Source organism: Centruroides sculpturatus, unplaced genomic scaffold (assembly GCF_000671375.1).
Source record: "Centruroides sculpturatus isolate CEXI.00-Female unplaced genomic scaffold, Cexi_2.0 scaffold1087, whole genome shotgun sequence".
Lineage (NCBI taxonomy): Eukaryota > Metazoa > Arthropoda > Arachnida > Scorpiones > Buthidae > Centruroides > Centruroides sculpturatus.
The window spans coordinates 182352-210075 of NW_019385731.1; the positions used below are offsets into that span (position 1 = coordinate 182352).

The following is a 27724-nucleotide window of genomic DNA, read 5'->3' on the forward strand; positions in this document are numbered from 1 at the left end:
TACACAGTAGCATCGAGAAATTATTGATTGAAAATAAATTATTGATTACTTTAATAAATATATTTTTCTTAGTAACGATAAAGGATATAGTATACTTTTGTTGACCTTTGAAATTTCTTTTTAATAGATTTCTAATTATAATTGCTTCAAATTTTTAAAATTTCTTTCGTAACTCAAGCATACACATATCTTGGAAGCATTATATGTAAAATCTTCTACTTACTTGTAGAAAAGATATCGGTTAAGAGAAGTAAAGCTTATTGACAATCTTAAAAATTATCTTCTGAAAATAATTTGCTCTGCAAAAGTTATCGGGATTATTAAATACAGATTCTATTGTTTTCGTAAATAATTACGAAAACAATAGAAAACTTTTCGATTTCTTTAATTAGGAAAATGGGAAAGTCTTGTCTTGTATGCTTCATTTATCCACTGATCTGTACAGGGAAAGTATTTGGTGTGGATTGTTTCATTTCTTGTTGCTGTAAAAAAGACAAAGTTTCCGTTTTTTTAATTTGTATTACTCATATTATCGAAGCAATTATGTGGGTCAAAGTTATCAAAAAATTGCTCTCATCGCAACAATGAACTCCCCGTGTTGTGATAAGCAATTCGGTTTCAGCGGTACTTACGAGAAACAAGGAGCATGCATTTCATTAGTACTTATCGTATATTCATTAGTACGTATCAATTTAGCATTATCAAGAGAAGAAAATTGTAGTTTCATTCTCCGAAAAGTTGTTATCTCGGAGAAAAGCAGTTACTAATCCAAATGAACGAATATCTGTTGAAAATTTGTATAATGTTACAATAATAGTAACATCTTTTGCGTCTTCTACTGTGTTATACTCTGTATTTCTTACAAGTAGCAATCAAACAGAAACTCCTGATGTTCAATATGTTTATCAATCTGTGCATTTTATGCTGTAGGTCAAACATATTCAATTCTTGCTTTATTTGTAATGATTTTTAATATATTTGGAAAGAGATACACGGTAATATCAAAGGAACCAGCAGCAAGAAGAAGCAGTGATGCTTCATTAGAAAAATTTGTAGATGATTTGATGCATAAACATTTGGAAATACAGAAGTGTTTAGATTCACTTAATTAATAATCAATGGAATATATTACTTCCTGTGTGGTAGGTCTTCATATATATACTAATGGCTTTTTATTGTATGCAGCGATATTTATCTATATTGCTCCCATAGTTAATTAAGTTTCAGGTTATAATAATTTCTATAATAGTTCTAACTATAAATATTATCGTTTAGTAGCGAATATCAACTCTTACTTTATTGGCGAGTATTTTTTGTTTTAATACTGTACTTAAACTTAATACTTCTAAAACTTTTTATTTATTTCAGATGTACCTTCGTGGGAAATTTTTCTTCTCGTAACCTGACTTTGGAGAAGAAATTTATGGTAATAATAAATTATTTTCATTTATTCTCTCCGTCCTACGAAGACATTTTTTATACCCATCATTGATTTGGCCAGGCCCTGCCACAACGGAGAAGGCCGGGTAACGAGGAACGAGGCCCTATATGCAAGACGAACACTTTTCGAAAAATAATCAGTTTCTTCCCTTCCGGACTCGAACCCGGACCTCTGGATGACGCTGGACGACGTGTCATCGGCTTACCAGAGGAGTAGGCCGATGCCACGTCATCCAGCACAACTTATTCATTGCATTATTATATTATACATATTATACTTTTATGTATACATTTTTTAACACACCTCGAAGAAAAACATTCTTTTAGAGAGAAAATCTGTATACATTAAATACGTTGATAGAATTTTATTAAAATAAATAAATAAATAAATAAACGTCATGACGTAATCAATTTTAATTGACAGGCTGGCAACGTCCGGCGTACTTTCTTTAAAATTGTGCTGAACGAGGTACTTGTTGCCAGAACTTCCGTTTAGATCAGGTGCCAATAATTTTAATTTATTTACTTTTAAATACTTATATACATAAATAATACAAAAATATCTCGTTACGGCCTTCGTCTTTTAAAATTAATTTATTTATTTACATTTCCACATATTCGATGGAGCGCCACTCTTGAGGCCGTAGTTATTCACGCTCGGTGGATTTTTCTCCGTTTCCGTTGTCAGAATTTACCAAATTTTCGCATTGAAACTGTAAAATTCGCAAATTTCCTTCGGCAGAACCCTACCGATTTTTGTGTCGACCGTGTTCAATATCGACAAAATCAATGGCAGGTAATGACAGCTTCCACTCGAGAATCAATATAATAATCTGTTGTACCTGACGTTCGTTATCTCCATTTTACGTCACTGTCATTCTTCCAATAAAGAATCGTAAAGGTTTATACGTCATAGAGAGAAAACTTACTTCGGTGTTTATCTATGTTTTATCGTGAACATTTAAAAAAGAGAAAAAATTTCTTAATTTACATTTCAAAATTACTTTCGTTTTTCTGCTAACTATGAGGAAACGACACCGAATCTGTCCTGTCTGAAAGATACGTCGATGCACGAAACTGGGTGCCGGGGCCGACGCGCCGAAGAGACGTCTCGCCGGTAAATGTCTGCTTTTGCCACCAGGATTACTTTACGGATGTTTGTCTACTCTTCGGGGTTTGAATTCCGATGCGGCGTGTGTTTTCGAATGTGGATACTCTTCGGAAAGGCCAGGATTGTTCGGAACGTCCTCCGTGTTTTGCGGTCTCTCCGAGGTGTGAAATGGAGAAAAGGAATGTTCTACTTGCCACGAAAGGTGTTTCTGCCTTGATTGTTGTTTACTTCTCTAAATACTTTGTGTGTCGATAAAACTTTTACATTACGTTATTTTTACAGTTTAATAGCTTTTTACTCATTCTGTGATGGCACCCAAATTTTTGTGCATTGACGTGTCTTTTTAAGGTCTTTCAATAGATGAGGTTTGATGTTGTAGCCTTCGTCCCTAATTGGATGGTGTCCTTTTCTTGTTTGTGTAAAGCAGATTATTGTAAAATCTCTTTGCCAAATTTCAATATTTTTATTTGGCTTCTATTGACATTATGAATCAGAAACTTAATTCGGGTGCATTGTCTGGTAAAACGGCTTTAATACAGCTGGATAAGCAAGTCGACAATGTACTCTGTTTCAAATGGAACAGGTTATACCACAGCTGTATTAAAGTCACTTAACCAAGCAATGCACCCATTGTTTTCATAAATTGCTGTAAACAAGTTTTTAATAAGCTGGTCTGAAACAAGGAATTGTTTCAGACCAGCTTATTTAAACATTCTAGAATTATTGTGAAATTATGATACAGAATGATTAAATTTTTTGTAATCCTTAGTTATAGGTTTCTTATTTATTAGCGAGGTTGCGGCCAAAGTTTTCAATGCAAAATCATGAACATCGGACATTCAGCACCGCCTTCCTGTAAGTCTAAAAGTTTGACAATGGCATTTGGAACATCAGTGGAGGCATGCTCAACGTTCCAAATGCCATTGACAAACTTCTAAGCTTACAGGAAGGCAGTGCTGAACGTCCGATGTTCACGTTTTTGCATTGAAAACTTCGGCCAAAACCTCGCTAATGAGGCAACCTCTTTTGACTTTACTTTACTGGAAAGGAGTAGAAGGCTCAACCTTACAGCATAGCCTTTGAAAAGAAAGGATGAAGAGTTTAGAGGAAGTGAGAACAAGGAAAAAAAGAAAAAAGACTAATAGAAAAGTATAAAACATGAGACCTCAGAGCACCAGTCGGTTCCATTAATTGAAATTAACAAAATATACAAAATATGGAGCATATCCCATAAGCAAACAGTTGAATATAAAGGAATTACAGAAAGGCGTGGATGCCCAAGGGGCTGCCTCTGGTGAGGCAAGTGTGGGAATAAACCTCTTTGACTGCTTAATATATAAATATGAAACAATTCTTTAGTTACCAGAGGTCGGAAATTTGATGGCAGACAAATGCTTTAGCTCTTAGCTTTAATTATTTATTATTACTATTAATATTTTAACTTTTAAATTTTCATTTTAAGGAAAAAAAATCCAAAGTCAAAAAAGGTCTCGAATATTCCTTCGTTATCTAATATATTTCCCGTAACCAGGGAATTGTTTAATGTTTCTAAATTAACAGAGAAGTCAAAAGAGAATGATTCAACAAATAAAATGATGAATATATTTTTTCCCCTGTATCAGAATTTTATCATCATCACCACAAATATTTAAATAAGTTTCAAAATTTTTATTTATAAAAAATAAAATAGTCCAAAGAGAGAAATTTGTGTATTTGCAGTGTGAGATTATCAGACAATGGATTAAACATTTCAATGATTTCTGCTTCTAACACAATAAAGAGCTATAAATTAAGACACTTGGCGGTTTTTCTCATCTTTATTTAGTTGAGACATGTGAAAAAATTACAATGATGTTAACACAGACATCAAAGACCAGTCCTATAGTGGTTACCGGCAGACTGTCTGCAACAAAGGCAGACTTGATGCTCTCATACCTTCCTGTACATAATATCACTGCCACTTAAAATAATACAGCATAGTGCTGAGAGCTGATAAAATGTAGCAACATGACCAAAGTAGAAATGACTCTGATGCAGCTAACAAGCAGATTCATCAAGTTGATTGGAAAGTTTCTTGATACTTCTACAAGATTCTCATAAAAAGCACAGGTGAAATGCTCCTCCAATAAGTAGGAAAAATGACCTTGCAGAAGTGCATTGTGAAATTATTCCTAGTGTATTTATAGAAGTACTGTGACTTGTATTCTCTAGAAGTTTATTCACAAACCTGGTAGAAGAAGTAACATAACTTGTTAAAGATGGAGAAAATGATAAGCATTTATAGAAAAACTAATATTAATAATGTCTAATAAGTCAATTTAATGGTGTTTATTAAGTGTATACTTGGGTCATTGACTCAAATGTTTTTGACAAAGAAAAATGTCTTCAGGAAACAATTATAGAACTAAAACAAAATATTGCATGCCTTGCAAAATCAAAACATCAATAATGAAGATACATCTTATAAAATTAAACAAACTGTAAAAGTGTATATGATATAACTTATAACAGGCAACATCCTCTAGTGAAAAAATGAGCTAAAACACTGGTAATTAAGAATTTATAAATGAATAAGCAATAAAACAAACATACAAACATCAAAAAAATTCAGCAGAGAAAACAATACTTAAATTCATAAACCAAACCATTTTAATTGGTCTAGATTTTTTGGTATTTGTGTGATTGTTTAATTATTACATCCAGTTATATGAGTTGTTTATTGATTTATGAACAACCAATAATCTGGCAGATAATACCTAGGATGATTGATAGGTCTGTGTTTTGTTAATAATGATTCCAAAACAAAAACTTTCTTTGAATCAGAGATTTGTTTTAGTAAATCTAACTTTTCTCCAGTATGATGCATAACTCATGATGATATGTATTTTGCAAGCTCTCTATCTTTCTGATCCTTGGTAATAGAATTCAGATGATCTACTTGGACTTATATCTTCATGGTGAATTAAGTAAAAATCAGCTTGTTACTAGTCATTGCCTTCTGGAATCTTTCAGGAATCAATCGGGAATGCTTAACATTCATCTGGTACAATCTCCATTAGGATACCGATTTTAATGTATGAGTTTATTTAGTCAAAAAGTGATTTTTGTCTAGTTTGGCTCAAATAGCTTGTACTAGTATGTGGTCAGATATTATTACATTTTGCCTATCAATGTATGAAGCATCAACAGCATGGAGAAGCTGTTATTTCAGTCACTTCAATGGGAAATGTCAATTAAGGCTGTTGAATTAAAGTATGTAACAGCAGGGCTTGTCTGGAGCAAGTATTGATATTTCTCCCATGGATCAAGTGCCAAGATTAGATTTTTAAGTAAAAATTATTATAAAATAATTATGATTCTATCACAAAATAGCAATGTCTATCCGTCTAAAGACTTTACAATACAGTATTGATATGAATAGTTATTGTATACATAGAAGAACATGGAACTAGAGCTGCTATATAATATCTATTTCATAGCATTTGTATTGTTTTTCTAACTTGCTACTTAATGAAAGTTATCTCAGAAACATAAATAATTTGAAAATTTGATTTTGTACTTACGGTATGTCTAAGAATTATGGGAAATTCGTATTACTAGTGGAATTTTTAATAATAAATTTGTAATTTATGAGGGCTAATCTCTAAGCATTCAAAGAGTATTATTTGCATTTAATGTTACTTGCAGAGTTTGGTCTTCATCTCTCTTTTGCTTGTAATTCTTCAGTTTTTCAGCATTCATAAAGTAAAAAAGATATTCCAGAATGAAAAATTCAATTTGATTGATTATTTTTTGAAGACAAATGTATCTGATTAGTGGTATCTTTATGACCTTTCCTGAGCACCAAATTTCATCTTGCAACACTTTGGAACAATAAATAGAATTTGCTATACACTGTCAATATCCTTCTATGGATTTCAGCTGCTCTGCAACTCTCCACAAGAAACAGCACATCAATTAGTTTTGAATCAGTTTAGTTCCGGATTCAGTATTGTGGCAGCCCTCATTTCCTTTCCAGTATAATGCAAATCCACATGCCAGATTAACACACTATTTGGAAATGTAAATTGTACAATTGAACAATTCCAATCATATAAGTTGCTAAACTATGGATGCAACAATTAGACTTCTTAGTACTACCTCCCCTGACTTGGCTCAAGCCAATACTGTTTTACTAGAAATTAACAACAAAAGCATAAGAAGATAGGATATTATCATCCAAAAAAATTTAATCATCTGCTTAAAATTACCAAAAAGAAAAGCATTACTAATCATTTTTTTTAGATTATTTCAAAATTTATGACACAAAAGTAATTTTTTACGTTAGTTGCAGTCATAGTTGCACCATGTTTCTTGAAATTAATAAGAATCATTCTTGAACATTTTAAAAGATTGTCACCATCACCTTTTCTATAATTATCATCATCTTATTAACCTATTTGCATGTTGGTGAATTGGAATGTTTTCATGCTGTATTTTCCATTTTCATCCTAGTGAAAGGTAATGCATCGAAAACCTCTTTGCCTGTGGCCAATGTGCAATATAAAGGTATCGTTGAGGTTAGCAAGATTTCTATTCTGTCAGGCTTCTGTTGGTTGAACAGTTGCTATGAAACCAACCTGTTGCATACTTTCCAAAAGCTCAAATGTTTGTGGGCAGTGCCATGTAGGAGATTAAAGTGAATCTGTAACTGCTTCATGTGACTTATCTGTTCTTCTGCATTATTTCATTAATGGCATTGACATCAGGTGTTGATGGACAATTACTTCTCTGCAATTCACATTTGTTTGACCATTTGCCAATTGGCATCACTATTTCTGAGTTGTTGGATGCAATACAAGTCAGAAATGCTCAATTTATTTGTGGCTGTATACAGGTTCAGTTTTTTCTACCCATGAATATCAGATTACTTCATGTATCTTGCCCTTTGACCATGCATTCAGTATTTTTGATTTATTCTCTTTTCTTTCTGCCAAATACAGTAGTGTACAATTTTAACTTACTTCATATACTAGTTATTTGATTTTATATTCTATTGAAACTTGCTTTCTTTTCTTTTAATAATAATAATAATAAATTTTTTGTTAAAATTTTCTTTTATTTCTTACATGTTTTTTAATGTATAAATGAAAATATATTTTTCAGACAGACAAAATGAAGAATGAATATAGGATATGAAGTGCCTAACAGTTCACGTTCTCTGAATAAAAATGTATCCTTTTATATATTCTAAAGTTATATAATAGCAATATATTTAATTACTTGTTTAACTCTCCATTATCTGGGCAATAAAAGGGTCTTTTTCTGTATCTGTCATGGGTTCAGCCTGGCTTACACTGGGAGCAACTGGATGAAAGGAATAGGGCCTGACATAGTGTGGTTTTTCAACTATTCAAATTCAATTCTAGATCCTTCAGAATGGTGGGATGATGCCATAACCATTTCAGCCATCCAGCTATCAATACAATTTTCCAAAATAAATGTTACCATTTTAAATTACTGTAATTATTTTAATGATTATCCAAAAAGTATGCAACATACACCAATCAATAGAGTAACCATTCAAGTTTCATCTACCATTTACATACAAACATCTTTTTGTCTGCTGTCTCTACAAAGTCTCTGTAAACAAAAATGGTGGCTCTACAACAGAGAAGACATTTTGCATTTTGCAGTGCACATAGTTGGAATCACTCATCATTGTGCATCACAAGTCATCTGCAGCAGCCGTAGAATCTTGGCTGCCATGGGAGCAGTGACAACACATATGTCATAGCAAGCGCAAGAAGAATTTGAGTATCAGTTTGATGTGTACATTGAGAAATTGTAATGAAACTGACAGTTTTGTGACACGTATGTTACAACATTCTTAAATAATAATTAGCATAATTACAATAATTTAAAAAGGTAGCATTCTTTAGAAGATCCTTTATTTAAGTACTATGATATCATCATTAAAATGTGATTTATGGATTTAATAAAAACAAAATCATTTAGGAAACAATATAAAAATGTTTAGAAAATTAATTTTCTATAAATGGTAATACACAAAGATGCTAGCAGATGAATGAAAAGAGAATCAAGTTATTGTAATGGAGATGTTAGGAAGTAACTCATTCACAAAGCAAATACGTAAAAAGCTGTTTTTGTTTGTTATTTAAAGTACAATGGTGCCTCATACTTTGAATTTCATTCATTCTAGGAGGCCATTTGAACTCTGAATTGTTCAAAGTCTGAATCAATTTTTTTCTATTAGAAATAATATAAATTTAATTAATCCATTTCTAGACCCTAAACCCAATTCCCATTTCATTAAACTTAAAACAGCAAATATGTATAATTTAAGGTAAAAATTACACAATTAAATGTATTAATAGTAAATTAAAACACAAAAACAATAAATAAAATATGTAAATACTGCATGATAAAATGAAAATTGCATTTACTATTCACATACCAACAATTTTGGCATTTTAAATGTTGCCACCAGATAACAATGTACCATTTTCATACTTTGTGATAAGTTCCTTTTTGATCTCAATCGTTGATATTACAGCCTTCTTACTTGTTTATTGCTTCTACACACTTCGCTGATTCCATGGTTAATAAGTAAAAGTTATATGTATTGAACAAACTATTTGCTTATTTTTAACAGGTCTGGTACATAACATAGCAGTTATGAAATTTAACACATTATTGCTAACGTGAGATTGTATTCTTTGTTTAGAAGTTTATTCTTTGAGCTCAATTTTTTCATTACATACACAGCTCCATCTCTAAAGTGGGCTTTAATATTCCTCTGCTCAGGGTTTGCCATTCATAACATAAAAAACAACCAAGACGTATGTAAAATGTCCCTCCTCCGTTCAAGTAGTACAAGGTACAACTGTAAATCAGTTTTTTGTATTAATGTTAATAAGTGTAATTAGCTGTTACATAATTAATATAGATTAATTTTAATGCTGGCTGTTGCTATCATGTTCAGAAGTCTCAAATTTTTAATGATCTAGTCAAATACAAAAGATATTTTTTTGTGTATAACTTAAAAATCTGTGGGACTTGTTAGACTCAGAAAAAATGGTATTTTTTTTTTTATATTGAATTACCTTTATTGAATGCATTGTTTTCCATTCAATAGTGAGCATAATTCAATCAAGTTAAGCCCATTTAAAATGTGCAGAGAACTGTTTTTAAATTTTAATAATAAATCATATTAAACAAACATCACGAAACCAATAAATCTCTAAGCTATTTAATTAGAAATTTCTAATTAAATATAATTGTGGAAAAATAGTCCGATGTATTCCAGTGATTGTTTGGCTTTACAAATCATATTAAATTTAACTAAAAATTTATCAGTTAATTACAAATTAAGAAATTAATAAGTTTAATGAGCATTAGATCATAATTACAATTAACTTTGATTTGAATTTATTATCATTATTATGGGGAAACAGGTGAGTGTATGCTCAGAAAGTTAAAGAATAGCCACAGAATACTAACTCTTTTAACATGGCTAGCTCATTTTATTTTCCTGACTGTTATGTATACATGACAAGGGAAAGTATTGAAATTGTGTCAAATTTCACCCTCTTAGTTTTTTGTAAATCTCATGTTTTGAGACCTCCTGAACCTATAAAAGTAAAAAAAAAAGGCAAAAAAAATTGTTTTGATATCTATTTTGCTTAATATCTCAGAATTGGGTAAAGATTAAGAAATGAAATTTGGCATGATGGCTTGTACATAAAGGGCATTGACACTATTAAATTTTGGTGGTGAAAGATCAAGAAGGTGGAGAGAAAGAGGGGGGTCATGTATCTCAAGATGAATAGGACTTGGTAAAGATTTTATTCATTATTAACAGTGTTTTATAAAACATGGCCCTACCCTCAAAATTAATCTTTGTCATTATATAATAATTAAAAATGCAAAACAAAAATTTATAACAAAATCTCATAACAGGTGGCATCACACACAATTTATTTATTATGATTAATAGTATAAAAGTTTTTTAAAATAAAATCTCGTAGCCTGGAAAAGTTACGCAGCTTGTTGCTAGATTTTTCTGTAAATAGTTCATGGAGGAATGTTAGTGCCAGAAGTTCTCTCTATTGACAACCATTCTGGAAATGGGTGGCAAAACTCCACTACTGCTCTTTTAGGGTGCTATTATTGAATATATTTGTGTTTAAAATTTCCTGACTTCATGGCACATTTAAAATTTTTGTTTCCTTTAGTGTGATGTGTAATGCTGTAATTAGGAGTATTTTCGTGAGAATTTATTATATAATTTTGTCTAAAAACACTAATTTTTTTCAGTGTTAATTGAGATCGTAAATTATATTTTAATGAATATAAATTATATTATTTCTTTTGAAAATTTTTCTTTAACACGATACAGAAAATATTGCAAGAAAGAACGTCTTATGGAAGATAAACAAGAAATTTAAAAGAAAACACAAGATTTTTTCCCCCTTCTTAACTTTTTTATAGTTTAAATTAGCATGATTTAGTCTATAAGTTGCTATAAAAAATAAATTTTTTTCAGTACCTGTAATCAGTGTAATGTTTCTTGTGTGTTTAAAAATACAATGATCATTTCTAGGTGTAAAATATAACTCTCTTTGTTTTTTGAAATGAATTATTTCAGATTACTCCGACATATTCAAATTCGAGCAACGTAACGAAGAGTATAAAGTCGATAAGATTTTATAATTTCACAAGACTTCAGTTTGAAATTATCTCTCTTGAGTAGGCCTACTTCTTATGTTGGGTACGCATTCGAGCATGCACACGAATGAGACATGGTGAGGCTGTGCGGAATTCCTCATTTTGCCTCGGGCTGGAGATGCCAATGCTTTGAATGTCGAGGCAAATATTTGGCATTGTTCTGTACCTACAAATGTCTGCTAAAACACAACAATGCCAAGCATGAATTCTCTTTGATAGACTGATGGTGTTTTGCTCGGCCCGAGATTGTTTTCCATGCCTCGGACTGACATCCACATTCATGTGACATTACCATATCTCATTTGGGTGTGTACCGAAATGCTTACCTGCCATTTTATCTAAAATTTTTATTGGTTTATGATATATTTAAAATTATAATGTCACAGAAGAAGTGCGTGACCCTGAAAAATTCAAAAAATAAAATTTAAATCTACTCGAGCCGTGTAAAATCACAACTAGAAATATGAGTGTGGTTCTATGGTTATATTATGGAATCTTAGTGTATTTAGTATATTTCAAATTTTTATACTTCTCTAGTAGATTTTATACAAGCATATATATTAATTATTTGACATAATTATTTTTCAGTATTGTTAAAAAAATTAATATATATTACTTATAACAATCTATATAATTAAATAAGTTTTGATGGTCATTCATTTATTTAAAATATTAAATCTAAGATAAAAATATTAAAGAAAACTTAGAAATTATTATATATTTGTGTAACTTTTATTGCTTCTTTGTAATAAAATTGAAAATAGAAGAAATTGCCGTCTCTATAGAGATTTTTTTTTTTTTTTAATTTTTCAAAATGAAAGGTATGTTGTAAAGTTTTTATAATTGACAAAATAACAAAGTTCATCAGAATTTCATTTAATTAATTTATTTTTTCTTCCAGATAAATACTATCGAAAATCCAAGCAAGAATAGCGAAAATTATCAAAACAAATTTACAGCCACTTCTTATTGTTAATATAATATTTTATAAATGAATAAATTAAATAATTATAATATAAAATTAGCAATAATATATATATACTACACCAATATTATTTTAATAATTACTCATATTAAAGAAGGTAAACGTTTAATTATTCGGTTTGAAGAAATAATATATATATATAAATATATTAGTGATATAAAATTTTTATTTCATTAAATTATGTCATAGATATTTTTCCAGGTAATATTTTGAATAAAAATTGTTATAATGAATATTTTTATATTTAAAACTTTTAGGAATATATAAACAAAATTAATTTTAAATTATGTTATGATTTAGAATTTCAGTCAAAGTCTACGGATGAAACTGGACAGAGTGATTCTCAAATTAACTTTAGTGATGGGACTTCCCAGGTAAATACTTTAAGAAATAATTTAAATTTATTATATAAATTTTTGTCTATTTCTTTTATTTTAAAAAGTTACCAGTTAATATAATTAGTTCAACTTAAAATATATGTTTAAAATTTATATACTTATGTGAAAGGCTGAGCTTTATTTGTCTAACTAACTCTCTTCAATTTCAAAATTGAGTTAACAGTGCCATATTTCCGTGTATTAGATATACAGGGTATTCCAAAAAGAATGCTACCATTTTAAATTATGTAATTGTGTTAATTATTACCCAAGAAGTATGTGACATACACCAATTGATAGAATAAACCTTGAGTGTTGTCTCCTGTCTGCATTTAAACATCTTTGCTGCCTCTAGGAAATTGCATAAACAAAGATGACTACTCCATAACAGAGAAAGTATTGTGTGTTCTGCAGTTTTCAAAGTCAGAATCAGTTGTTGTGGATCACTTCGAAATTGTCTGCGAGTGACAATTTGAGAACTGCAGAACACTGTTGTGGAGTGGCCATTTTTGTTTATGGCATTTTCTAAAGGCTGCAAACAAAAAGATGTTTATATACAGATAGGTGAAAAAATCTATCAATTAGTGTAATTCTCAAGTAATAACATAATTATTAAATTTAGAATGGGAATGGTAGCATTCCTTTTAGAAGATTTAAAAAATTGAAATTTTAGTATCATTTTTTACTAAATATTAACAATTTGTCACATTCTTGACATATAACAAAATGACATATCATATACATATAGCTATACCAAACACTCACAACATACAAAATATATATACAGTAGAACCTCCATTATCCGGACCTCCATTATCCGGATTTTCGATTATCCGGATTGTCCAAAATAAACAAAAATTTTACGAATTTGCTGATTTGCACTTGGCGAATTACGACACTGTTTATGTACATGATGGAATGCATAACTTTTTTTGTTTCAACAACGTCTCACCCAGCACAGTGGTCGTAAACTCTTAAATATATTTTACGTCGTAATAAAAATATAACTTGACAAACGTATTTATAAATAATTTATATTCAAATTAAATCATTTCTATGACCAAGGGCGGCGTAAGGCATGGACGACGTGGGCCACCGCCTATGCCTCGCGGTCCGAAGGGCCTCGCGTTTCGAAGGTTTATGCATTACTTAAAAGCCGCGAACGCGACGAAAATATTTTACTCGTCATAAAATGATAGTTTGTCAAATTTTTATTCATAAAAATGCAGTTTCAACTGCTTTTTATTTTATAAAATCCTTATTCTTGAGCCGCCAGAGGGCCTTTTAAACAATAGGTAGTCTGTTAGCGTTGGTCAGTAGTAGTACAAATTCAATACGAACGTTTGTTTCTTGAAAATCTGATCACGATTTAAATACAGTATTTACTTTTAATATTACCGATATGTCATCGAAAAGAAAACGTATTGTATTATCATTAAAAGACAAATTAAAGTATTTTTTCGATTATCCGGATTTTTCCTTATCCGGACTACCTTCATCCCCAATTAGTCCGGATAATAGAGGTTCTACTGTATATATATTGAAAAAATTAGTAAATACTCAGAATTTTCCATGAAATAAAGCTCCTGTGAAGAATAGATAAGGTATTTAACCTGTAATCCTTTCTTGCACAGGCATAAACCACATATACTATACAAAAGTCTAAAAACAGTAGGACTTCACAACTGCACATACATTACATGAAGAGCTGCCATATTAAAAATTTGTCATAGTTCAGAAATTCTTAAATACATAGACAAATAGTACATAACATAATGATAGATTATTTTGTAGTTAGATCTTGACCTTGGTCAGCATAGCATTAGATACCAGTATATGAGCCAAATAGGATACAATACACAAATACCATTATCATTTATATCCTTATCTATAGGTCATCTAAAAATTTACTATGCAGGGAGAAATTTGTAATTACATTAAAATTATACTGACGGCATATGAGACCTGTAATTTGTACGTCCCATGTTACTGCTTGCTCACAGATGTTCTGGTTTTTGGAAAACTTCTTTGATGATCGCATAATCTCCCATAAATCTAGCCCATTAGGTCTTCAAACCTCAGTCCCTTCATTTTGGGCTTCTGTGGGACATTTTCAGCATTTGCTGTAGGAGAAATTGCAATACAGGTAACCCCCATATAACACGGCACTTCTATAGCATGGATTCACTCTAACACGGTTCGAGAATTGGTACCATTCCCTGTATAACACGGTACTTTTATAGCACGGATTCACTCTGACACGGTTCGAGAAATGGGTAAAATCATCGTACAACATGAAATGTAATAAATTTTTACATAATTAAGTACTAATAGTTCACGAAAATTATGATTTTCGTGAACTATTAGTACTTCAGTGTGTAAATTTTCTTTTCTCATCTCCATACACATGGTCCTTTGCAAAAATTGTTTCAATTTTGCCAGATCTCGACGCTTCTGCTTCTGGTGTTGCCAGATGTTTTTCCCTTATTCCATAAGTGCTTAGCACCATATAAGGAAATTTATAAAGATCTTTTAACTAGAAGCAAGCAATCTAAAATTACATACACTTTTTGCAAAAGGTAAAGCATGAATCTGATAATAATGCAGAAAAATGCTCAGAGAATAACAATAACTTGCCAAAAATAAAACGCTCTCGGTTAATAGTGCTTTTAGTGATGACAAAGAAAACATTGTTTAATTTATATTAATATGTATCACTTAAGAAAATTTTAATAAAGATATTTATCTTAATTATGAAAATATACTACCATGTTTTTTAATTTTTGGAACCTAACCCTCCTTTTCGTACTAGTTCTTTGTTTCGCATAACACGGCAATATTTTGGAACGTAACTACCGTGTTATACAGGGATTACCTGTACAGTAATACCCCGAACTTACGCGATAGGTGGGACCGAGCGGTAACCGCGTAAGTCGGGGTATAATTTCGCATATAAATACATACAAATAATTTTTAATTGGGGCCGGAGACTAAAGAAAACAATAATTTAGAAAAAAATGTTTAATAAAATCTTAGATAATACATATGTATAACAAATTAGGCCTATATTATTTTACAATTTTTCACATTTACTTGATTATTACGACATAATTTTAACAGTATTTCCATCTCAGCGATAATACTGTGACGTTTATGAATGATGCTTGAATTTAAAATTTGAGCATTTTTCACAGCTTCGAGAATTTTTTCTTTGCCTTTTATAATTGTTCTGACCGACAATTCCGGTAGATCAAACTTCTTTGCAAATTCACAAATTTTCATTTTTGTATCGAAGTCTTTAATAATGGCTACGTTCGTAAAGTCAAACGAGTTAAACGTGTTAGTAACGAATCGTTCGAAAAGTCTTAACGAAATAGGAATAACGATGACGTCATTCTCGTTTAACTCATTCGACGTTATGAACATACCCAATGTTAACTGTACATTCCAAAGATAAAGTTTTTCTTTCAGAAGAATTAGTTCTACTTCGTTTGGATGACATAGTAGAGTCTCTCAAGTCTCCATAGATATAACAAACACAGAAATAAATAACACAAAATAAAATGTAGCTATGTGTGGATTCCGCGCGACTCATCCAAACATGTAAGCCGAACAATAGTGTGAGGGGGAGTGAGTATTCAAGGGTTGCGTGGCGCTCAAACAAAAGACGAATCGATGAGATTTGAAAATCGCTTAACTCCAGAATAGCGTAAGTCAAGGTATTACTGTATTATACATAAAATTTTATTTAAACCTTTTCCACCGCACAGTAATTTTTCAGATACCCTATATTGTTAATTTTTAGTTCATAAAAATAAAGTTTAACTGATTTTTTTAAATATTTGTAATTCAAATTAACATTTTGTTTAGAGACATTTTATTGTTTTTTTCCTAGAATCAACATATGTATTTCAGGATTTTATTCCTTTATAGGTATGTATTTTTCATCTGTTAATCTAGACCAGGGGTCACCAAACTACAGCCTGGGAAGTCAGTTCATCCGGCCTGCCGTCGCACTGTGCCCCAAATGAGCCAAAATATAATTTATATGGAAATATCTGAGATTGTAGATACACTTATTTTAATTTTTTCTACATAGTAAGTAAATACCAGAATTGGCCCAATCTGATTTTTGCATTTGACAGTGACATATTTTTTTTATGAAAATCAGTGAAATAAAAAATTTGGTGACCTTGAATATCAGAGAGCTTTTTGTGTAAGTACCTGCAGTGAAGTTTCTAAGAAAAGTGATTACAAGCTTTCTGCACGATCGTGTATTTGTATTTATACTAATATTATAAAGAGGTAAAGTTTGTAAGTTTGGATGTAGGATGTAATCATCAAAAAATTCTTTCACTGATATTTAGAATGGACCTTCAGAGTGGACATAGGCTGTATATTATTCCGTTAAACATTCATATAAATTGAAAGATATCATCTAGGCGAAAAGAAAACGTATTGTATTATCATTAAAAGATTTGGTGTCAGTGAGTGGCAAGGGGAAAGACGTGTATATATACGAGATAGGTAACCACACGGCGTGGTCAGCGTGATACGCAGTGCACATGTCCGAACTTGTGCTGAACATTTACCTATTTGTTGTCACTTCAAATAATGAATATCTTTTGTCTCGTATGCATTCCTAAAACATTCATATAAATTAAAAAATATCATCTAACTGATACTGTTATTGTCACAAACTGAATTCCATGCGGGCACAGCTAGTTGGTAAATAAGTATGTTGGTTGTCTTTATTTTTTGTGTATTCAGTGTACTGTATTGAACGAAATGGTTTTTTTAAACACTTTCCACTCTTTGGGCACTAAGAGGGTCTTTTAGCAAACCATTATGAGTTTGGCCAGGCCCACAATGGGGCGGACAGATGGTGAAAGACAGGACTCAACATATCCAGATGGACCCCCCCTGAAAAATTCCTGGGGATTTATCGACCTGTCCGGATTCGAACCCAGGTTCCCCAGAACAGTAGGCTGCCACCTTGACCGCTCAACCATCCAGCCATCGAACAAAATGATTATTCAGCCCGCGCTCGTCATTCTCTCAGTTATGTGGCCTGCTGTGAAAAAAGTTTGGTGACTCCTGATCTAGACTTATCATACTATGTCATATGATAAGTCTAGAATAATAGCTGAAAAATACATAACTATAAAAGAATAAAATCCTAAAAATAAAAGACTAGAAGCTATAAGAATAATGAAATAATTTTTTACAGTGGAACCTTGCTTAACGAGCAAAACAAATTGTAAAAAATTGCCTTGCTTAATGAGCGATGTTTCGCATAATGAGTGACAAGGAGAGGGAAAGTCCCAAATTGTGCGCATGCTCCATCAGTCTGTGTTTAGCACTCATTCCGCTAGCATCTTAGTGTCGCTTGTAATCACATATTTGTTCAAACTTGTGTTCACACATATTACTTTTAAATAGCAACAACCATAGCCCGTTATATAATGAACATGCCAAACAATATGCCAAATTCTTGGGCTATGTAAAGGCTATAATTAAATATTAGAAATTAATTAATTTGACTAGAGGTAGACAGTTATGCTGCCATCTTGTATTAAATTTAATGACCAATTCCAAATTAAATTTTAGAAATGTNTTTTTTACCTGATAAAATGTTCTGCCTTTTAATATTATTTAATTGTCTACATTCAATAAAACTCACAATATACACTATAGTATTAAATTTAATGACCAATTCCAAATTAAATTTTAGAAATGTCTGAATTAAAAATTAACTATAATTATTAAATTTAATATGAGATGGAAGCATAACTGTCTACCTCTAGTCAAATTAATTAATTTTTATTATTTAATTATAGTCTTTACATAGCCTAAGAATTTTGGCATATTGTTTGGAGTGTTTATCAAACATATCTTGATTTTTTTTCTGCAAATTGAGTTTTCAATCCAGGTTGGTTCATTCCATGCTGGAAGAAAAGATGATGATGATGATGATTCACGCTCCTTAACAATGCACATTGTACAATTTTCTTTGAATAAATGTTATACTGTACATAAAATATTGAGTAATTTTTCCGCGTGGAACACATTATCATATTTTACAATAATTTCTATGGGAAAAATTGTTTCACTTAACGAGTGTCTTGCATTACAAGTATGATTCTGGAATAAATTATGCTCGTTAAGCAAAGTTCCAATGTATTTCAGTTTATGTTATAATCAAATGTTTATACTAACTTTTAGAATGAAGAAAATAAACACATTCAGCTCTCTATTTCTGACTTTCTTGAAAACCTTGATGGCACATCAAGCACTCCGGAATTGTCTATTTCTATATCTAATGTTCAGAGTGTTGCGGACTTTGATTCTCTTAAGAATTGTTCTACTGCTTCACTACAAGAAAAGGTAAAAGTAATAATGATAATTTATAAACAACTCTATTAAAACTCAATTCATTGTATTACCAAAGCCAACCATAATTTATTAATATTATAGCCATTATTTAGTCTGATAACATATGGCAGTGGTTGGCTTTGGTAATAATAATTTATCTTGCTTCCTTGTAAAAAATAAATTTTGTTTTCCATAGATTATTTGTAACGTTTCAGTTACTATTATTGCATTAAAAATCCATTTCATTTAATTGAAATCAGTTCCTTCAAAAACATCTTAACAGCATTTTACTGTATATACATCATGCTATATATTCAATTATTTACAGTATTAATAGAATGCGTTTAAAGCAATCAATGCAAATGATAAACTTCTTATAAATAGTTTTTACTCTGTGAAAATATAATAACTAAAGTGCACTGAGTAATTCAAAAGTTTAAACCAAAAATATGCAGGATCTTTCAAAAAGAATGCTATGATTTTAAATTATTTTAACTATGTTAATTATTATCTTACATAACATAAGCATTGGAAACTGCCCTAGTTTCACTTTTGCCCATTACAATTTCTCAACACATGCACCTTGTGTCACAGGGTTCACATCTAACCAATACTCAAATTCTTCCTACACTCACTATGGATATCTGTCATCACTACTCCCATGGAAGTCATAATTCTACAGTTCCTTCAGGTTTCTCGTGTAGTACACTGATCAGTAGTTCTGACTGTGAACTGCAGAATACAAAACGCCTTCTTTGTTGCAGAGCCATTTTCATTTACAGCACTTCATAGAAGTAATAGACAACAATACCTTTGAATGCAGACAGTAGATGAAAGTTAGACTGTTACTCTATCTATTGGTGTATGTCACCAATAGATAGAGTAACAGTCTAACAGTCTTCTTGGATAATAAATAACATACAGTAATTTTATAACGGTAGCATTCATTTTGGAAGATCCTGTATAATTAATTATATTAAATATCTATATAATATAATTAATTCAGAATAATAACTAACTATTTGCAGTATTTCTATAATGCTTAGTAAATTATTTCATTTTCAGAATGACGAGTTTACTTGTGATTCCGACCTAATTCAAAACTTAATAGATAATTTTGCAACAGATCATTCAAATACATTAAAAATTACCAAAATATCCGAAGGTGATGGACTGTTTGGACCAAATAACAATACCGTTATATGTAATATTGAAGAGGAAATCAAGAAGGAGGTAATTACATATTTTGATAAAAACTTATATCCTTTATATTTATTTTTTAAAATATTGCTTCAAATACATTAATTTAAAATTCCAACAATATGTTCATACACAGAAAAAGACAATTTAAAAATAAGTTCACAAGATATTTAATCCTTATTCTAATAAAAGTAATATACAGAGTATTGCTGAACTTTGTTATGACGATGACAGTTATAACAAATTCAGTTATTGCAAGAAATCATTTTGTTTTTAATCAAAACATATTTTTATGTAAGTATTTAGTTATAACAAATTTAATTTGTGAATATAAATAATAAGAATTTTTGTCCTGTGTAATATATTTAATGAGTTTATCATCCAAATAAACCTTCTAATAAGCTGTTGAAACTATGTTAAAAGTGATTTGTAACTCATTTTTCTTTTACCTGATAAAATGTTCTGCCTTTTAATATTATTTAAATTGTCTACATTCAATAAAACTCACAATATACACTATATGTGAATTCTTAACATGAAGCTAAAAACAAAATTAGTATTTGACAATATCTATGAATAATTTTATTAAATTTATTAGTTTATTAAAAATTAAAACTGTTTATTTTTTGTTATATTAAAATGTATATACAGTGGTACCTGAGGTTACGAACGCCCAGCATACAAAATTTTCAGGATACAACATGAAATTCGAACATATTTTTGCTCCACGATACGAACAAAAACTCACCATACGACGTTACATTAGTTCGNATATATATATATATATATTTTAATATAACATATAAAATCTTGTGTATATATATATAGAAGATTTTGGATAAATTTTCTAAAATTTTTTGCATTTTAAAAAGATACTTAGTGATGAGGAACAGACTTTTGACAATGGATTTGATTCCGGAGAAGATTCAATAGTTGAAATTGATTCAAGAGGAGGAGAGCAAACTGAGATAATTCCAAATCAATCTTCCATAACTATTTCTGAAAGATTCCCTCAAGACTTGATGACTTTTACCAACGAAGATCCTTCAGCAGAAATCGTAGATATAGGTAATATTTTTTAAATTTCAAATTGCGCTGCTTTATTTCATAAATTCATTAGAAATCTTTTTTAACGCAGAACCTGAAAATCACAGCGAACCAGTCAAGTTATTTATGTGCTACACTTGTAAAACAGGATTTATACATTATTATGAATTTAAGAAGCATATTCTTACTCACGATACATTAAAACCATTCAGTTGTGATATCTGCAAGAAAAAATTTACTCGAAAAAATCATTTGAAAGATCACTCACGGCTTCATACTGGATACAAACCATTTAAATGCGAAAGTTGTAACCAAAGTTTTAGATGGAAAATACAGTTAACCACCCATTTGCGAAATCACGAAGAAGATAAAGGAAATTTCAAGAGGCTGCAGCAGGCTTACTTAAGAGACAAGCCATTTGGATGTGGCTCCTGTCATAAAAGATTTGTAAGGAAGGAAAATCTGAAAGAACACGTAAGAATTCATACAGGTCAGAAACCGTACAAGTGTGAATTTTGCAATCAAAGTTTCATGTGGAAAAATCGACTGAAGACACATCAGAGGACCCACATGGAAGAAAATCTATTTAAATGTAAGATTTGTCAGATGGTATTCAACGAGATTGAGAGTCTGAAAGAACACGTAAACATTCATGTCGAAAAAGAAACGTATACTTGCAATATTTGCAACGAAATCTTTACGCTAGAAGAGGATATGAGGAACCATCTCGAAACTCATTCGAAACGCTTCAAATGTGATGTCTGCGATAAAAGATTTACACACAAAGGTAATCTTTCTAAGCATGTGAAAATGCACACTGATGAACAGTTGTTTAAATGTGAGATCTGTAATCGGAAATTTAATTATAAGTGCAACTTGAAGAAACACGAGCTAATCCACAACCGAAGCAGATCGAGTAAAGACAATGTCCGCATAACACGAAATCTAGCAAGAAAACAGTTAGATTCTAATTTAGATACCATATAACTTAATTATTTCAATAATTATGATTATTTCAGAGCATTAACCATTGATGATTGTTATAGAAAATTGAAATTAATGAAGTTAAACACGGTAAATAAATTTTCAAATACTTTAATATAATTGTTTGTGCGGTATACATGCGTAATGTTTTTTACGTAAACTTACACAACTACACTTATTATTTCGAGTGTATTTAATTTGAATTTAAACTAAAAATCTAATTATAATTTTTATTATGATAGATCATAATTTATTTCCTTTAACGTGTTTAACTTCGTTAACGAAAGCTGTATTTTCGTTGACATCTGGACAATTAGAAATACTTGTCTTTAACATTTTTATAAAAAGAAATTGTGTATGAAGAATTTAAAATTGTCTGGTTTTTAAAAAGAAACCTTGTGGTAGATGTATTTTAGTGAATATTAAAATTGTAAACCCAAAAATTTTATTCTTTTTTTTTCATAAATATTTGTTGATACTTCTATGTAAAAATCTACATTCTTGAATCGGACATATACAGGATGTCCAAGTCGCGCACCATAAGCAAATTAGACATTTGGTGTGATTGCCATCCTGTTATGCACCAAGATTTAGACGAGTGATTCAATCATTCACACATTGCAAGATGCATGGAACAATTAGATCTTTGGATACCAAAAAGGTAATAAATGCTGCTTTTACTGTGATTCCAGATTAAGTGGACAGACTGCATGAGGATTTAGTTACTCATAACATAGTCAAGATTGCCATAATTATTGTGGTTTGTGGCCAACACAACACACACTGTCAGCTGCACATCCAGTCTTCTTAAACTTGGATCTGTTTGGAAATACTTACCAGTTCATCTGCTGAGACTGAGTATTACTGAAGATCGTTACCTATAACGTTTGCGGTGATTTACCGGTTTTCAACAGACTGCATAATTTAAGGGTGGGCTAGACCANCGCTATTGTATCGTTAAAAATTAGAAAATTAAGCCTCGTTTAAATACTGGCTCCCTTTCATGGTCGATCCAGTGTTGCCAGCTAAAACACACAAAAATAATATTAAAGTAGCCAAGACATAGCCAAATATAGCCAAACATGTAGCGCCACATCACTAGCGGACATTTGAAATTTGCCGACTAGGAGGGTCGGATAATCGAGGCTCTACTGTACTTCTATGTAAAAATCTACATTCTTGAATTGGACATATACAGGATGTCCTAAGTCGCTCACCATAAGCAAAGTAGACATTTGGTGTGATTGCCATCCTGTTATGCACCAAGATTCAGACGAGTGATTCAATCATTCACACATTGCACATGGAACAATTAGATCTTTGGTATACCAAAAAGGTAATAAATGCTGCTTTTACTGTGATTCCAGATTAAGTGGACAGACTGCACGAGGATTTTGTTACTCATAACATAGTCAAGATTGCCATAATTATTGTGGTTTGTGGCCAACACAACACACTCTGTCAGCTGCACATCCAGTCTTCTTAAACTTGGATCTGTTTGGAAATGCTTACCAGTTCATCTGCTGAGACTGAGTATTACTGAAGATCGTTACCTATAACGTTTGCGGTGATTTACCGGTTTTCAACAGACTGCATAATTTAAGGGTGGGCTAGACCAGTGGCGAATGGTGACATCACCGCTACAGACCAACCAATCAGTAAATTTCCAGACATCCCTTAGTGACCAGTCATTCAACGGTGTTATGAAGTTGGTGCTGCACGGGACATTTATGGTTGAACTCCCGCCACCTCATTCTGTGCTCATTGGGCATTAGGATGAACTCAATGCATTTTCTTGCATTAATATTAACATGAAATGATAAACTCCATTACAGTTTCCGTAAGATTCGTTAAGGAATTCACTAGAATCAATAAAACGATCATTGGTACTTACACAGTATCAAACAATGATCGTTATGTTGTTACTATATAACTGAAAGGTATGAAAAGAAAGGGGTTGAAATCTAGGAGATATGGACGTGATTGGGCTGGAAGAGCAAACCAAATGAAATGATTTTTAATTAAGAGAATTGAATTCTCGTCATTTATATAACGTGTTTATATTATGTTGAAAAAGAAATGACCCAAGCGGTTAAGGCGTCAACCTACTGCTCCGGAGGATTCGGATTCGAATCCGGTCGGAGAAAAACCCTAGAAAATCTCAGGCAGTTCGTCCAGGATACGTTCGGCACCATCCTGGTCGAATTTACGATGTTTGTGATAAATGTCTTCGTAATACCCGAATTTCGTCGGCAATTTATTTTGATTATAATTGAATATTAGATTTAATACTTAATTGTTGGCAATTTTATCAAACTTTTAATATATTTAATTAAAAAATATTAACTGGATAATTATTTTAAAATTAAAATGATAAAATATTTGTAAGCGCGCATCTACTTAAATTCGATGTGTTAATTTAAACCTTTTTTCTAATTTTTATAATAATTTTCTGTTCCTTTAGAAAATAATATAATTTTTATTTTAAAAGTATTTTAAAAATTAAACCAAATATTTAAAAGAAAAAATTTCGAAACGATGATAAAATTTAAATTTTTCATATACCCTTATGACGTAAGGGGGCGTTTTTACAGCAAATGGCGACGTAAACAAGTATAAAGTTTGAAAATGTCTAGTGAAGAGGTAATTAGCATCGATTATTTATAATTGTACGCATTAATGTTTATAAATTCAGACTTAAAATATAGTTTAGTTATATATAAAACGTAAAAACAATTTTTTTTGCGAAGAATATTATATTATAATATCTGTTTATGAATAACTTGCAATTGCAGTGGAAAAGTGGATAAGACCACTGAACTCGGTTGGTCTGGTCGTGGGTTTGAACCCGACCAACGGGCTGGCCACGTGGAGTTTCCCGGATTTTCTTCACGTGTCTAATATAGATACGTGAAGAAAATCCGGGAAACTCCACGTGGCCAGCCCGTTGGTCGGGTTCAAACCCACGACCAGACCAACCGAGTTCAGTGGTCTTATCCACTTTTCCACTGCAATTGCAAGTTATTCATAAACAGATATTATAATATAATATTCTTCGCAAAAAAAATTGTTTTTACGTTTTATATATAACTAAACTATATTTTAAGTCTGAATTTATAAACATTAATGCGTACAATTATAAATAATCGATGCTAATTACCTCTTCACTAGACATTTTCAAACTTTATACTTGTTTACGTCGCCATTTGCTGTAAAAACGCCCCCTTACGTCATAAGGGTATATGAAAAATTTAAATTTTATCATCGTTTCGAAATTTTTTCTTTTAAATATTTGGTTTAATTTTTAAAATACTTTTAAAATAAAAATTATATTATTTTCTAAAGGAACAGAAAATTATTATAAAAATTAGAAAAAAGGTTTAAATTAACACATCGAATTTAAGTAGATGCGCGCTTACAAATATTTTATCATTTTAATTTTAAAATAATTATCCAGTTAATATTTTTTAATTAAATATATTAAAAGTTTGATAAAATTGCCAACAATTAAGTATTAAATCTAATATTCAATTATAATCAAAATAAATTGCCGACGAAATTCGGGTATTACGAAGACATTTATCACAAACATCGTAAATTCGACCAGGATGGTGCCGAACGTATCCTGGACGAACTGCCTGAGATTTTCTAGGGTTTTTCTCCGACCGGATTCGAATCCGAATCCTCCGGAGCAGTAGGTTGACGCCTTAACCGCTTGGGTCATTTCTTTTTCAACATAATATAAACACGTTATATAAATGACGAGAATTCAATTCTCTTAATTAAAAATCATTTCATTTGGTTTGCTGTTCCAGCCCAATCACGTCCATATCTCCTAGATTTCAACCCCTTTCTTTTCATACATTTCAGTTATATAGTAACATAAAGATCACGAATTCCTTAGCGAATCTTAGGGAAACTGTAATGGAGTTTATCATTTCATACTAATATTGATGCAAGACAATGCATTGAGTTCATCCTAATGCCCAATGAGCACAGAATGAGGTGGTGGGAGTTCAACCATAAATGTCCCGTGCAGCACCAACTTCATAACACCGTTGAATGACTGGTCACTAAGGGATGTCTGGAAATTTACTGATTGGTTGGTCTGTAGCGGTGATGTCACCATTCGCCACTGGTCTAGCCCACCCTTAAATTATGCAGTCTGTTGAAAACCGGTAAATCACCGCAAACGTTATAGGTAACGATCTTCAGTAATACTCAGTCTCAGCAGATGAACTGGTAAGTATTTCCAAACAGATCCAAGTTTAAGAAGACTGGATGTGCAGCTGACAGTGTGTGTTGTGTTGGCCACAAACCACAATAATTATGGCAATCTTGACTATGTTATGAGTAACTAAATCCTCATGCAGTCTGTCCACTTAATCTGGAATCACAGTAAAAGCAGCATTTATTACCTTTTTGGTATCCAAAGATCTAATTGTTCCATGCATCTTGCAATGTGTGAATGATTGAATCACTCGTCTAAATCTTGGTGCATAACAGGATGGCAATCACACCAAATGTCTAATTTGCTTATGGTGCGCGACTTGGACATCCTGTATATGTCCGATTCAAGAATGTAGATTTTTACATAGAAGTATCAACAAATATTTATGAAAAAAAAAGAATAAAATTTTTGGGTTTACAATTTTAATATTCACTAAAATACATCTACCACAAGGTTTCTTTTTAAAAACCAGACAATTTTAAATTCTTCATACACAATTTCTTTTTATAAAAATGTTAAAGACAAGTATTTCTAATTGTCCAGATGTCAACGAAAATACAGCTTTCGTTAACGAAGTTAAACACATTAAAGGAAATAAATTATAATCTATCATAATAAAAATTATAATTAGATTTTTAGTTTAAATTGAAATTAAATACACTCAAAATAATAAGCGTAGTCGTGTAAGTTCACGTAAAAAACATTACGCATGTATACCGCACAAACAATTATATTAAAGTATTTGAAAATTTATTTACCGTGTTTAACTTCATTAATTTCAATTTTCTATAACAATCATCAATGGTTAATGCTCTGAAATAATCATAATTATTGAAATAATTAAGTTATATGGTATCTAAATTAGAATCTAACTGTTTTCTTGCTAGATTTCGTGTTATGCGGACATTGTCTTTACTCGATCTGCTTCGGTTGTGGATTAGCTCGTGTTTCTTCAAGTTGCACTTATAATTAAATTTCCGATTACAGATCTCACATTTAAACAACTGTTCATCAGTGTGCATTTTCACATGCTTAGAAAGATTACCTTTGTGTGTAAATCTTTTATCGCAGACATCACATTTGAAGCGTTTCGAATGAGTTTCGAGATGGTTCCTCATATCCTCTTCTAGCGTAAAGATTTCGTTGCAAATATTGCAAGTATACGTTTCTTTTTCGACATGAATGTTTACGTGTTCTTTCAGACTCTCAATCTCATTGAATACCATCTGACAAATCTTACATTT

At 31.1% G+C, this 27724-nt stretch overlaps 2 protein-coding genes and 2 long non-coding RNA genes across 4 annotated transcripts in view; all 4 read left to right on the forward strand.

The window, feature by feature from the left end:
- Window positions 1–382: 382 nt before the first annotated feature.
- On the forward strand, window positions 383–1711 carry LOC111641627. Its single transcript, XR_002759443.1, has 3 exons — window positions 383–1142; window positions 1369–1426; window positions 1502–1711. It is a non-coding gene; the product is annotated as an uncharacterized LOC111641627 (long non-coding RNA).
- Window positions 1712–1869: 158 nt separating this feature from the next.
- LOC111641626 lies at window positions 1870–11929 on the forward strand. Its single transcript, XR_002759442.1, has 3 exons — window positions 1870–1941; window positions 7697–7763; window positions 10953–11929. It is a non-coding gene; the product is annotated as an uncharacterized LOC111641626 (long non-coding RNA).
- A 409-nt stretch (window positions 11930–12338) lies between these two features.
- Window positions 12339–22692, forward strand: LOC111641630 (gastrula zinc finger protein XlCGF8.2DB-like). The gene is made up of 6 exons (XM_023387829.1): window positions 12339–12363; window positions 12567–12640; window positions 18869–19030; window positions 20084–20251; window positions 21091–21286; window positions 21357–22692. The coding sequence occupies exons 5-6, from the start codon at window positions 21241–21243 to the stop codon at window positions 22250–22252; spliced, it is 942 nt and encodes a 313-aa protein (XP_023243597.1). The 5' UTR covers window positions 12339–12363; window positions 12567–12640; window positions 18869–19030; window positions 20084–20251; window positions 21091–21240; the 3' UTR covers window positions 22253–22692.
- Window positions 22693–24829: 2137 nt separating this feature from the next.
- The window catches only part of LOC111641617 (rab3 GTPase-activating protein catalytic subunit-like), a 39324-nt gene continuing 36429 nt past the window's right edge, over window positions 24830–27724 (forward strand). Inside the window, exon 1 of the mRNA XM_023387819.1 lies at window positions 24830–24892. Coding sequence (XP_023243587.1) covers window positions 24878–24892 — 15 coding nt within the window. The 5' untranslated portion in view covers window positions 24830–24877. The remainder of the gene's footprint in view (window positions 24893–27724) is intronic.

Bases quoted from the DNA above. Each gene is read 5' to 3' on its own strand.
- LOC111641630 (XM_023387829.1), top strand. From the start codon at position 21,241: ATGACTTTTACCAACGAAGATCCTTCAGCAGAAATCGTAGATATAG. The intron at 21,287-21,356 runs GTAATATTTTTT...TTTTTAACGCAG, and splicing joins AGCAGAAATCGTAGATATAG to AACCTGAAAATCACAGCGAA.